This window comes from Symsagittifera roscoffensis, chromosome 1 (genome assembly GCF_963678635.1).
Source record: "Symsagittifera roscoffensis chromosome 1, txSymRosc1.1, whole genome shotgun sequence".
NCBI lineage: Eukaryota > Metazoa > Xenacoelomorpha > Acoela > Convolutidae > Symsagittifera > Symsagittifera roscoffensis.
Window position 1 is genome coordinate 6,319,863 of NC_087062.1, and position 14,796 is coordinate 6,334,658.

A 14,796-nucleotide genomic window follows, 5' to 3' on the forward strand; every position below is an offset into this window, starting at 1 on the left:
TAGTCTAACGTGCTACTAATTAATTTAAACGCTCCATTTTAAGACTTGAGTTATTTCGGACTTTGTTCTTCCAATAAGAAGCGGCGTTTTTTGTCTTCTGAGCGTTTTTTAGTTAATAGTAAAACAAGACTACTCGTATCAGGGCGAAGCCTTGAAAATTTGGACTGCCTTTTAAAGTCTATGGAGCCGTAATAACATACAAAAATTAAATGAAATAAAATAAAATTGATTTTTTTTATTTTGAGATTTTTTTTTCTAAAACTCATCCCCCCGCACGCCATATAAAGTTACGAAGTGATAGATTTCGCACCTTGTATGAAATCCATTATGGCAAATGAGCGTTTTTCAAGCAATTTAGAACGATTTCTAAGTCATATTAAATCTCGGCATACTTGTTAGTAGCGCGAAATATATCGCGCGTTAATTTTCCAAAATTGGCCAGAATGGCAACCTTTAAACCCCCATAACTTTTCGAAAATGATCACAGGTAAAATGTATTTTCAAATTTAAGCTCAAAACAACAATACCTTTTGAACAATGCAAAAAATACGTCGAAAAAGGCCAGTTAAAAAGTCGAAATTTGTCTGAAGAGAAAAACCCACCCCGAGCAAAATTATTCCGTTACTTTCGTTACAAAAGTCGAATCAATAATCAATAAAATTTCATTGGTTTGTCATTCGGACGAGTATCATGCGAATCGATTCTTCAGCTGTTTTTTTAACAAGCTATGTTTTTGATTTCATGCAGTACAAGTAATAAAACAGAATCTTTGTTTGAAATTAGTCTCTCAGAAATATCGTGCTCATTTTTGCTATGTGTGGTATTGATCTTAAAAGAGAATGGATGACTTCAAGTGTTCCATATGCTGCTGTTAAATGTTTTTTTTTCAGCTTTTTTCTCTCTTCTCATGGTTAGTGTAACGCACCAGTTTTACAAGTAACAAAACAGTCTCTCAGATTGAAGTTAGTTTGTCAAACAATAACGCGCTCTTTTTATTGCGTGTGGTATTGTCTGATTAAAAAAATGGAAGACTTCGAGTGTTCCATATGCTGCGACACGCTCGATGATCCCAGGCTGCTTCCATGTGGACACATGTTCTGCGGGCCAGAAAGGGGGTGCATCTTGGCCCTGAACAGAAACGACTTGTCAGCTGATTGTCCGAATTGCAGAAAAACACATCATATTAACGTGAGCGAACTGCAACCGATCTATGTCCTGATGAAATTTCCAGAAGGTCTGAAAATTGCGGACACGGGAGACAAACAAACTCGGAGTGTGAGCGCTGGTGCGAAGTCCTGTGTCCAACATAGCGACATGTCCCTTGTGTATTTCTGTGATACTTTTGATATCAGCATCTGTGACCTTTGCTGGGGAAACGACCACAGCGAGCATAAAGTAGTGCTTACGAGAGTCAAGCAAAAGAAAGACTTACTGGGTGCTATGGAACGCGTGAACCTTGAATCATCCATATCTGTTTACGAGAAAGTGATCGCGGACAATCAGAAAAGAAGGCAACTAATGGCAGAGGTTCTGACTGAAATTGATGTTGTGAACGAGTTGCTCCGAACAAGGGCTCACAGTTTAAGAGAACTGAATGAACTTTGGAAAGAGTATGTCGGGCTTGATTCGAGTTCTTCGAAGGTGGCAGAATTAGGGGAGAAATTGATGGAAGATTTGAAAGGTCACGAGAGAAACAATAAGGACGAAGAAATCAAGAAGAGTATCAGCCAGATATCGAAGGAGAGCCAAAAGAAGTTCAAAACTTTTGCGAATCTGTGTGATCGAAATGAGAAAACTCTGAATGAGATGAAGCAACCAAATAAACAAGTGGGCGGCTTGAAAAGTGGAAAACCAGAAGTTTCAACTCTAGATGCGTTGACTCTGTGCTTAGGTTCAGATGCTGAAGTTGACTTTTTCAGCTTATTGACAGGTGCTCATTCTTCTGAATCGGCGGGTCCACTGAGACCTGGGACCAGGGAAAACAGACTTGCTGGACCAGATAAGGAATTCACTACGAAGAGAGACGGTGGAACAAATCAGTGTGATAGAGCAGACTCTTCTCCAGCTGCTAGGGTATGTGTTGAACACATAATACTCAGTCTGTCCCAATCTGTTTATGAAAAAGTTAATTTAAAATTAACTAACAGCTACACTCATTTTTGAACCAGTTCTTAACTAATATTTATAACCAATTACATTATTGATAGAACTATCCCTATAAAATATTACTAATTAACCAATCATATTCCATCACTAATACTGACAATTAATTGTAGTGCTGGAACTACTTGTAGTTTCAGCACCAGAACAGTTTCAATAAATCTTAGACTACAGTTGTTCTCCTTTTGGACAAGCTCCAAGAATAACTCGCAAATACCACTATACACTAGATCTATCGAGACTAGGAGATAAATCAGTAAGATTAAGATTGGTATCAGACTAAGAAGTTGCACGAATTTTTCCGGCCGAAAATAAGATAGCGTGACGACCTTAACTAATTTAGATTTATCAAAATAGAATTAGAAAAAGACCAAAATTGCAAAATGTTAGATGGAACAGACAGTGTAATAGATATGTCTCTACGTATCAATGAATCTACGCCAATATTTCAAACAATACACGAGAAATGCCAGGTTTTTAACGAAGAACAAGATCATGGCGTAAACATCGATTGAACGACGGACCAAGATAATACATGATAGTACGACGCAAACCGCAAAGAGTATATGTCTTCAGAATTCTATACGCAGTAAATTAAAATTTTTCTTTATTGACAAGAAAATTATGCTATTTAAAGAACAATCTGATTTCTCAAGAACAAATGAAGACGAAAGATACGATCTTGTAATTATACCACATAAACAAACAAAAAGATAAATAAAATAGAAAAGACAGAAACAGAAAAAGACAATAATATTGAAAACAACGACTGATAAAAAATACACGAGTCGTTCCTTGCAAATACTGCAGTACTTTAATTTCGAAAGTTTTGTAAAAATAGATTTTATTGAAAACAAAAAATATGAAAACTAATTGGTAGGAATTTTTAACGTTATTTTAACAAATCTTTTAAAAGTTTCTTGCTTCTCAACAAACAATTTTTTCTTCATCACCGCTTCATCACCTAAAACAAAACCGAATTTATTCAAAAAACTAACATCATTTAAAACTATACTCCTTAAAATAATTTTAAATCCATAAATTTTTTTTAAACTTAAATCTCTTATTAAAACTTTTCTTCTCACAGCTATCCTTGCCCTCTCAAAATATATATTTACTTTTAAAAACAGACCATCAAAATTTTTCTTGGATCTTTAATTTCACTTAAATTAACTGATCATCAAGACTTTCCTTGGATCAATCAGAACATCTTGGTCCTCCCCACCTCATAATTTGAATTGTCTAACGACCTCAAACGTTTCACTATCCAACTCTTATAAAAAAACTCAGGACTAATAGAAATTGTTGGAAAACTAACCATTATAATTAAGATATACAGTGAAGACCTTCGGTTACTCATCTTTCACCTGAGCCTCTCCTCTTAGTTGACCCAGGCTAAAACCCTTAAAATTTTAGCAAGTACTAAAATAGTATCTAACGATCTACTTGTATTCTAATTCTACCTGAAACTTGTGGATTGATTTACTATTCTCAAACCCTTGATCACAAATCAAACCCCTATGTAAGAAAATTTTTTCTTAGAGTTGATATATTCTCTCTCCAACCCGTCTATGCCCCAAGTTAAGATAACCACACAAAAACCGTAAGAACTAACAGTTTATGAAATAGAAACTCTAACCTCCGAATTTTGCAACCATCATCCTAAACCTTATGTCAGAATTTAATTTAGACTGTAACAAACAATCAAGCTACCCAATTATTTAATTGAAGACAAAAGATACGATCTTCTAATTATACCACATAAACAAACAAGAAGATAAATAAAATAGAAAAGACAGACACAGAAAAAGACAATAATAGCAAAACAAAAACGAAGATTTGCAAAAACACGTAACGCAGTTTCGGAATTGGACACAACTACAGTACAAGAGCTTCAAGAGCCAAAAGATTCGATAAATAAGAGTACTCCAATATACCAACAGAAATGTTTTTTTTTTTAAACTCAGAAACAACACCACTATTATCAACTAAGGGTAAACGCAAAATTATAGAATCAGATATTAATAAACCGGTACAACTATATAATGGGAATCAGCCAAAAATACACATTGAAAGTTACACAATAACAGTTTTAGAATACAAAATAATATACAATACGACAAAAATTTCGACGATTACTCTATACAATTTACTCAGTACAATTTACTCAGTACAGTTTTGTCATAACTTAATTGAAAATTCATTCGAAAATGGAAATAGTCCATGCACACAGGAATTTCCCGAAATAAGAATAAAAAGACAAATATTTGATTTCATAAAAAACATTGGTAAAATCACTTCATATTACGGAATATTCACTATTGTTATTTTACCAGCACAACCAAATCAAACACGGCATCAAATACAAACAGATGATGTATATCAAGAATTCTGAAAAATCTTCATAGAATACATAAAAAATATATGACATCCTAATTCACAAAGAGCAATTTCAATCTTCACAAACGATGTTTTCTGTTCTATTTATAGTTTTATATCTATATTAGAATTAAAAGACGCATCAAATGAATCGCCACCTCAGACATCTCGACACTCAACTGTAAGAAAAGAAATTGATCTTTTCTCAAAACTTCTAGAAACAATCCTTGAAAATATCACTAGTAACGAAACATCACAAAATGTAAAACATGACTTACAACGAATCCTATCATGGTCCATAATAGATTCTTTTGTAAACAATTCATAATTCATTCAATATCCAGAAAAAATTTTCGACCATAAACCTCAGACGATGAAACTGTATTAGCCAACCAAACAGGTTTTGTTTGGGACCCGAATGATCTCAACCATTATTTACTAAAACAACCACTGACATTTCATTTGCAGCAATCCCCACTATTTCATTACTCAAGGATTACGTAAGAATTTTTCAAATACTATTGATGCAACACCTTTAAACTATAACACAATGTTTATTGATAGAACAGGATTTAGATTAATTTCAAATTTATAAACACACAAGAAACGCTAAATGAAACAAAAAGTCTAACAAAACAAGATATTAAAACCCCATCACATTTTATTGATGAGTAAATAGTTGAAACAAGGCCTACAACAACAAAACAAAGCATCTTTTTAATCACCCTACACTTACAACTCCAGAATAACAAAATTACTCAATTCCCAAAGACTACCATTCAATCAACAATAAAACCACCTGTTGTCCCAAAATATTCGCAAATGGATTACCAAACATATAGACCAATATCTAAAACGCGACAATCAAACAAGCAAAAGCGTCCAAACAGAAAGAATTTTTCAAAACTTAATTAAGATTTTTTCGCTATTAACATTAAAAACAGCCAAAAACTAATTCCAACAACACCAACATACAGTCAAAAAAGTTAACCCCAATCATCTACACGTATTTCATTTTAAGAAAATCTCTATAAGTTCAAAAAAAGACACGCACCATCCTTTGATAGCAGCAATTCGTCAAGCACCCCCAAGTGAACCACGATAAGAACCAACATATAACCTTTACCCCTTACTTCAGATTTTTGCTTTATGATTATCGCCAAGTTATCCATCCTCGATGAAGTCGAGACTTTGCAATACCCAGAGTTCATTTTGGTATATATACCTTCATCACTCTCTTCGAGCCCTTTGGATCTTCTAGCAATACAATTCAAAGTACTCCCCCATCACTACAAAAAATGTCTCAACAAAATACCCCAATTATCCCATCGGTCTATTTAGGATTAACACCAACTTCCAAACATAAACAAACTCATTAGCTGACACAAGCCATAAACAAACTCATTAGCTGACACAAGGAACCAAACTTAGAAAACGAATAAATAGTGATTTCATCCAATACCTCTTTATCCTTGCCAGAAACCCTATCACTACCATTAACCACTTCAGTAACAGGTCAAACTCAAAGCACTACGCTCTCCCTAAATTTCCTTACAAGTTTAGACGATCGACATCGATAACTTCTCAGCACAAATGTTCCTTTACAATTATACTGGAAAACGTTTGTTGCACCCCTTCCCCAAATTTGGCCAACATCTTGATAGTAATAGACTACAGAATTGGGCATTAAAGCGATTACAAAGAAGACACGACATTCACAAAGAATTACTAGAACATAATATACAAATCCTTACTCAAGATAACTTAACACTTAAATTTGAAAAAACAGTAAAAATTAAAAGTTTAAACCATCAACCACTGCATCTAGCCCCACCAAATATAACAGCTCAATCTTTTTTCCTCCATTCATCACAACAGATTTTGTCTAGAAATACGATAGATATTTAAAAAAGACTATATGATATATAACATTCTACAACTCATATTCAGGATTATCTTACACATGTAACTTTTAATAGTTATTTTTCATAAAACACTTTACCCCTTTGTACTCTTAGAAACCACATCTCATAAAAATCTTTCCCCGAACAAGACTACAAGACCTCTTAGTTACACATTATGGTTGTAAAGAAAATCAACAAAACATTTTGCATAATTACGCAATTAATCAAGTAACACAATGTGAACCCGAACCACAAAAGATAGAATCAACAATTTTAGTATCAACACTTTACTCGAAAGCACGAGCTACAACACTTATAGGATATACATTTACAGCAAAAATCTCAAAAAAGAAAGTACATTGCTCGCAAGTCGCAAATGGAATTGAAAACAGACTCGATCATGAAGTCTTTTACCAAGCAATAAAGAAAGATTTTTGCATCTTAAACCTGTAGATTGCAAAAAAGAATCACAACGATTGAAAATAACCACAAATAAAGGCAAAAACTGCAAATTACTGAACTTTCAAGTTTTACCAGACTCCGCGCATCAGGCAGAGCTTGAAAGATACCAAGGTCATATCAAATTCGATGATAAATACCCGTACCACGGTGCACCCGGACGTTTTAATTGTAAATTTTACGATAAAAATTGGATGACACACATGAGAATTATTAATCCCTCAAATTGTAAACCTGGCACAAAGAACAAAGGCTATCAAGAATTAATGTTTTTTCATTGGAAAATCTAATTGGGAAAAGTACAAACAACACATTGATTAAAAGACGATACTATTTTTTGTCGAGGTATACGCTTATCTTGAAAAAGTGACCAAGGATATTCCGATCCTACCACTTGCACACAAGCAACCATTGTTTGGTATCCAGAAGACACAAGTACCACATTTCAAGTTGCTTAAATTCACACAAGATTGATAAAAATTCACAGAAAAAATTTTAATGATTCAATCCCTTTTGAAAAAGTCAGCACTAATAGAATTAGATGTAACAATCAAAAATAAAAACTATTGATGTTATTGAAAATAAATTATTACGTTTTCAAATTTACTCTGAAAAAGAAGTCACTTGTAGATATCCCAAACCACTTTACAAAAAACAATATTCAGAAACTTTTGTCGAATACGAAAGAGGTTTTGACATGAAAACAAGAAAGTTAATTAATAAACCATCACAACCATATTGAAACTGCAAAGATGAAACAAACATCCCGGTAACATTTTCTAAAAACACAGGAAATCCTGGCGGAAAACTTCACCCAGAAGATAAAGATAGCATACGATTGCAAGAAATTTCACTCATGAAAAACACATGTTTTGGTGCCATCTTTTTTGATTTACATCTTGATACAATAAGCAGAATTTTTCAGGAAATGTCACTATCTGAACTGAAAAAACTTCATCTTTAATGTGAATTCGAACGTACTTAAATACTACAATCAATCGCATTAGCAGTATTAGAAATACCGTAAGCAGGATATTTATTTTGAGGAAATAGATCGAACTTCATTACCTTCGAAGGAAACAATCTCTAGTAGTACTACACATCAACTAAAAAAAAGTTTCACCAATAGACGTTTTTGAATATAAAAAAAATGTTACAAAAGAATCCTTGTATTCTATAAAAAACAAAGTTTAGTTTGTTGATACACTGTCACGATGTAAACATTTTTAGTAATAGCCACAAGGTACGACGTAACTGCCACAATGAAGTACAGCTAAATCCAAGCGAAGATAAATATTATCTTCTTACTTCATACCCTACTCTTATGCCATCATTAAAAAAAATTCACTAGGAAGCATAAGAGCAATCGCCCGTAACCCAAATATTGACTTACAATTAGTAGGTAATATTTTCAGATCAGATATACACAATCACATTCGAACACAGCAGATTCAAGAACTCCTTACTCAAATGGACTCAATTCAAAGACAAGCAATTAATCAGAACTTACGACAACTCGCTGAAAGTTTCTCAGGTTTTTATCCTGAAGTTTATAGTGGATAATTTCAGGATATCAAAGACTGTATATATCCTAACGGTTAATAGTACCGTCCACAAGATATTTCATTAATTAGTATCTTTAGTTTTGTAAATCTAAAAATGAACTCCTAGCTTTTCTAGGATGGCCGTACTGTATATTAGAAAGATTGACTATTTTATACGCGTTATTTATTTTTTTGGATTCGTCTTCTCATTATTGAAAGGAAACTACAGCACATACGGAATGCATACACAAGTAAGCAAACAAGCAAGTGTAGCACGCATATTACTGGCAGGATTTGTTGGAATAATTTCTACCTCGATAAGCAAAATTCTCCTCGACGCTAAAACTAGCGAATACAATAAGAAATTGTCTACAACATCAAATGCAAACGATACTTCACAAAAAATTTGAATCCCACACCCTCAGCACCACAACAGTTACATCACCTGCAAATAATCACCCTTTATTTTTAGTACCACAAAATTATAGTTACACATTAGCAATAACAGAACACACTTCTCAAGGTCGTAGCTACCCACAAAGCCCGGTATCTCATATTGGACTCCACAATTCAACCATTGATGACACATATTAGCAGATCGTAGAAGAACCATATACAACAATTTTTCAATCTCAAAACAACCATCTTTTTAGCACACGATGAGCCGACATAGTGGATACCTCAACTGTTTCCTTTCCTATTTATCCAACCTTCAACGCCACTCCTTCCGCTTTTTGCTTTCAGACCTGACTTTTTCTTCCCTACTCACGTTTTCAACCAACTCACAACGCACAAATTTAGTTTATTCGACACGAACTATTTTAACACTATTTGTTAGTTTCACAATTCCAATGTAGAAATTCCCGATGAATTCTTAGTCTCAGAACCTAGCCCAACTACTTTGTCACAGCCACCTTTTAAACCCCTCCTTCCCCAACTTCCAAATGAATCCTCTCCAGCGCCCTTTTCCTATACTGACACTTATTCTTTCACCGATGTCCAGCGACCAACCTGACTCATTTAGCCCAATGACAGATATCCAGCCAGAGCAAGAGTTAGACAACTTAATAAAACTACAACAGCACATTCATAACACAGACACACTAACAATTCACCAACTAACACACTCTACCTCAACCTCAGAATCCTCATTTCCACCAGCAAATGCAGAACCTAAACGAGCCCATAAAATTTTTAAATGCAAACGCCACAACGCTCCACCCCAACTCCTGATCAGCCGTCCTTGATCATTCCGATTATTTTACCTTCACCCACAACATACTAACACTAATGGGTTTTTAGTTTTTAACCTACCATATTCCCCCCAAAATACTTAGTACACGGTCAATAATGACCACCGACTGAGCGTCGTTGATGAATATAGCCTGTTTCCCACACCTTCTTGGGCAACATACTATCATTTTACTAACCCATTAGCTCTTCCCTCATACAGCAATCCCGAAGACAACGAAATATGCAAATTCCGTATCCACAAACTAACAACTGCACTTCACGAAAAACAATTCACCACAATCGCACAAAATCAAACACTTAGCAGATTCATAGCACAACGCGCAAATAGATTTTCAATCAATCACTATGATCACGCAATAACACACTACACGAAAGATACCCCAAATGAAGACGATCCTAATGTTAACCTACAACTAACAGAAAAATTCTTTATTAAATCCGAATATGTAATTCACATAGATAGTACTAACAGAATATTCGATAACATCATCGCTACAGCACTAAAAAACCTTAATGCATACCAGTCATTTATTAGTATATTTAATTACTTTGCGCTAATTTTTCACTTCCCTACACCTAAGGAACGTGACTTACATTGTTCGAATGATGAACAAAATTATCACTGACGTATACATATTACAAGTTTATACTTCATACAACATCACTATACATCTATTACACCAACACGTAACCCACAATACAGATTTACATTCATTAACTCAAAATACACTGCACCATACTTCAGCAGTTTCACCTACCATATTTTCTAAACTTTAATTATTGTATAAAAAATACGAATGTCCACGGCATATCAAATTGGATTAAAAATACCCGTACCACGGCGCACACGGACGTTTAAATTGTGACTTATGTGATAAAAATTGGATACCACACATGGGAATTATTAACCCCTCAAATTGTACAGCTGACACAAAGAACAAAGATAACCAAGAAGTAATATCTTTTGATTGGAAAATCTGATTGGAAAAAGTACAGTTACACATGGTTTAAAAAATGATACTCTTTTATATCAAGGAATACGCTTATCTTGGAAAAAAGACCAAGGATATTGCGATCCTACCTTTTGTACACAAGCAACCCTTGTTTGGTACCCAGAAGACACAAATACCACATTTCGAGTTGCTTAAATTCACGCAAAAATGATAAAATTTCACCAGAAAAATTTCAATGATTCAATCCCTTTTGAAAAAATCTGCACCGATAGAATTAGATCTAACAACCAAAAATAAAAATTATTGATGTTATTGAAAGCAAACTAACTTGTTTTCAATTTTGCTCTGAAACAGAAGTCACTTGTAGATATCCAAAACCACTTTTCAAAAAACAATATTCAGAAACTCTTGTCGAATACGAAAGAAGTTTTGACATGAAAACAGGAAAGCTAATTAATAACCCATCACAACCATATTGAAACCGCAAAGATGAAACATATATCCCGGTAACATTTTGTAAAAACACAGGAAATCCTCCTGGCGGAAAACTTCACCCAGAAGATAGAGATAGCATACGATTGCAAAACTCTCACTAATGAATAACACAAGTTTTGGTGCCATCTTCTCTTATTTACATCGTGATACGAAACTAGAGTATACAATAAGCAGAATTCTTCAGGAAATGTCACTATCTGAACTAAAAACACTTCATCATTTATGTGAAATCGAACGTACACAAATACTACAATCAACCGCATTAGTAGTCATAAAAGTACCCTAAACACGATTTTTTTATGAGGAAATGGATCGAACTTCATTTCCTTCGAAGGAAACATTCTCTAGTACCACACATCTACTAAAAAAATTTCACCATTATACGTTTTTGAAGATAAAAGGTGTTACAAAAGAATCCCTAGATTCTATAAAAACAAAGTTTATTTTGTTGATACACTGCCACAATGTAGACATTTTTAGTAATAGCCACAAGGTACGACGTAACAGTCACAATGAAGTACAGCTAAATCCAAGCGAAGATAAATATTATCTTCTTACTTCATACCCTACTCTTATGCCATCATTAAAGAAAATTTCACTAGAAAGCATAAGAGCAATCGCCCGTAACCCAAATTTTGACTTACAATTAGTAGGTAATATTTTCAGATCAGAGATACACAATCACATTCGAACACAGCAGTTTCAAGAACTCCTTACTCAAATGGACTCAATTCAAAGACAAGCAATTAATCAGAACTTACGACAACTCGCTGAAAGTTTCTCAGGTTTTTATCCTGAAGTTTATAGTGGATAATTTCAGGATATCAAAGACTGTATATATCCTAACGGTTAATAGTACCGTCCACAAGATATTTCATTAATTAGTATCTTTAGTTTTGTAAATCTAAAAATGAACTCCTAGCTTTTCTAGGATGGCCGTACTGTATATTAGAAAGATTGACTATTTTATACGCGTTATTTATTTTTTTGGATTCGTCTTCTCATTATTGAAAGGAAATTACAGCACATGCGGAATGCATACACAATTAAGCAAACAAGCAAGTGTAGCACGCATATTACTTGCAGGTTTTTTTGGAATGTTTTCAAACTCGATAAATAAAATTATCCTCGACGCTGAAACTAGCAAATACAATAAGAAAATGTCTACAACATCAGATGCAAATGTTAGTTCACAAAACAAAATGAATCCCACAGCTACAAAAATTACATCACCTGTAGAAAAATCACCCTTTATCTTCAGTACCACAAAATTATAGTAACACATTAGCAATTACAGAACACACTTCTCAAGGTCTTAGCTAACCACAAAGCCCAGTATCTCATATTGGACTCCACAAGTCAACCCTTGATGACACATATTAGCAGATGTTAGAACAACTACATACAACAATTTTTCAATCTCAAAACAACCATCTTTTTAGCACACGATGAGCCGACATGTTGGATACCTCAACTGTTTCCTTTCCTATTTATCCAACCTTCAACGACACTCCTTCCGCATTTTGCTTTCAGACCTGACTTCTTCTTCACTACTCACGTTTTTAACCAACTCACCACGCACAATTTCAGTTCATTTGACACGAACTATTTTAACACTAGTTTTTAGTTTCACAATTCCGATGTAGAAATTCCTGATGAATTCCTAGTCTCAGAACCTAGCCCAGCTACTTTTTCACAGCCACCTTTTGAACCATCATTCCCCAACTTCCAAATGAGTCCTCTCCAGCCCCTTTTTCCTATACTGACACTTATTCTTTCACCGATGTCCAGCGAATAACCTGACCCATCTGGCCCAATGACAGATATCCAGCAAGAGCATACGAGTTAGACAATCAAATAACACTACAACAGCACATTCATAACACAGACACCCTAACAACTCAATAACTAACACACTCTAAAAATACGAATGTCCACACGGCATCTTCCATAATTATAATCCCATCCGCCAAATGTATATATTCCGCCCACTAACCAAATCCTTTGATGTTGATGACTCCCGCCCAGTAATTGTCTCCCACGAATATATACAGCTCATTGAAGACACCATACTAGAATATATCCATAAAACTGTATGTAACCATAAATTGTATAAATTAATTCAAAACAAACGTCACGAATTCGCATTTTATAATGAAGAACTAAACATCATAAGAGCGCTGAAGCTTTCTGGCTTCTACTTCAAAGTAAAAAGTTCTTCCACATGCTTGCGAAACTCTTCAAATCATCAGACACAATCCGCACTAACTTTCCCAATGGATTTTTCACTGATGACAATTCTTCGTAAGTATGCATTAAATAAATCAAATAATAAATAACTCAAAACACTCAGCAATTCTTATAAGTTTTTCTTTTTCCTGTTTTAGATTTCACCAATTAGTCACCTCAAAAATTCCAAATAAAAAATAAACTACTCTTTTTAAGCTTTTCAATTGCTATTTAACAGTGACAACGAATTAATAACGCAGTAAAATCCAGTACAACAGCAGTATAATAATAATTCGGCAGTAAAATTCAGATAATTAAAGCAGTATATTCATGAAATTTCAATTAAATTAAGTAAAAACTAACCTCTTTAAGCGACGCTTTTTTGCAACTTGTTAGTATTTCTTCACTCGCCCACAATTCACACACACTTTTCACCAACTCGCACAAACTTTCCCACAAAGAATTGTTTAATAAATGGATTTCAAGTTTCAAATCTAATTGATAACAACTCTAACTTGTTTTCACACGTTTCAAACTTTCATTAAACTCCGTTGGATGGAATTATAAGAGTAAGCTTAAACTGAGCAACGCAGCTTACTAACGCCACAAAACCACAAAACTAATAGCATGAATAAGAAAGAAACCCCCACGGTACCAAACCGGAATAAACCCAGACTAAAACTGGATATATTTTTCTTTTGAAACTCACTTTCAGCTTCTATTGAAACCAAATAAAACACTAAAAAGTCAAAACAAAAATCTAAAATACAATAATCAGTTTTGAGAAAAGGACACAACCAAAACAAAAAAGAGAAAAACATCTGAAAAAAAAATGAAACAAAAGGTTAAACACAATAAGAGACTGTACCCAAAGAGACGGTGAAAATGTAATTCACTCTGGTCTCATCACCCAGAACGATGTCGCTCAAAGTACGATATTTTTGATAAAAGTGGTTCCAGGTTGAGCAACTCTTTAAGAAAACCGAACTAAATAAAAACGATTTTGCCAAAACAAATAATTAAGAATTATAACTTAAAACTGATTTCACTAACAAGATGTAATCGAAATTTTTAACAAAATGTAATCGAGATATTCAACTGCAATGTACAAAACTTCTTAGAGCCAAAGAAACGAGCAGCAAAGGAGATGAAAACTCGATTGTTTTCCAACTCTGGATTGGCCAATCTATTGGATTGTTGCCGTAGTCTTTACCCTGAAAGGATTTAAATTATGGACTAGACATTGCAGCAAAGGCAACCATTGAAACAGACCAACGGTCAACACTATGTTGATCTGGCATACTGATTCTAGTCACTTGGCATTTCACACGGAAAAGTCAACTTCATCTTGGCCGTAGTCTTGCTCTGAGCTTAACGAAATCGACACATCATTGCATCGATCTTGAATTTTGAAAAAAT

General features: G+C 34.2%; 2 protein-coding genes across 2 annotated transcripts in view; both read left to right on the forward strand.

The window, feature by feature from the left end:
- LOC134843901 (uncharacterized) overlaps positions 1-14,796 on the forward strand; it is a 681,357-nt gene that overhangs the window by 453,138 nt on the left and 213,423 nt on the right. The window lies entirely within an intron of this gene.
- The window catches only part of LOC134843828 (E3 ubiquitin-protein ligase TRIM21-like), a 32,312-nt gene continuing 18,539 nt past the window's right edge, over positions 1,024-14,796 (forward strand). The window contains exon 1 of the mRNA XM_063860160.1: positions 1,024-2,073. Within this exon, the coding sequence (XP_063716230.1) occupies positions 1,024-2,073 (1,050 nt within the window). The remainder of the gene's footprint in view (positions 2,074-14,796) is intronic.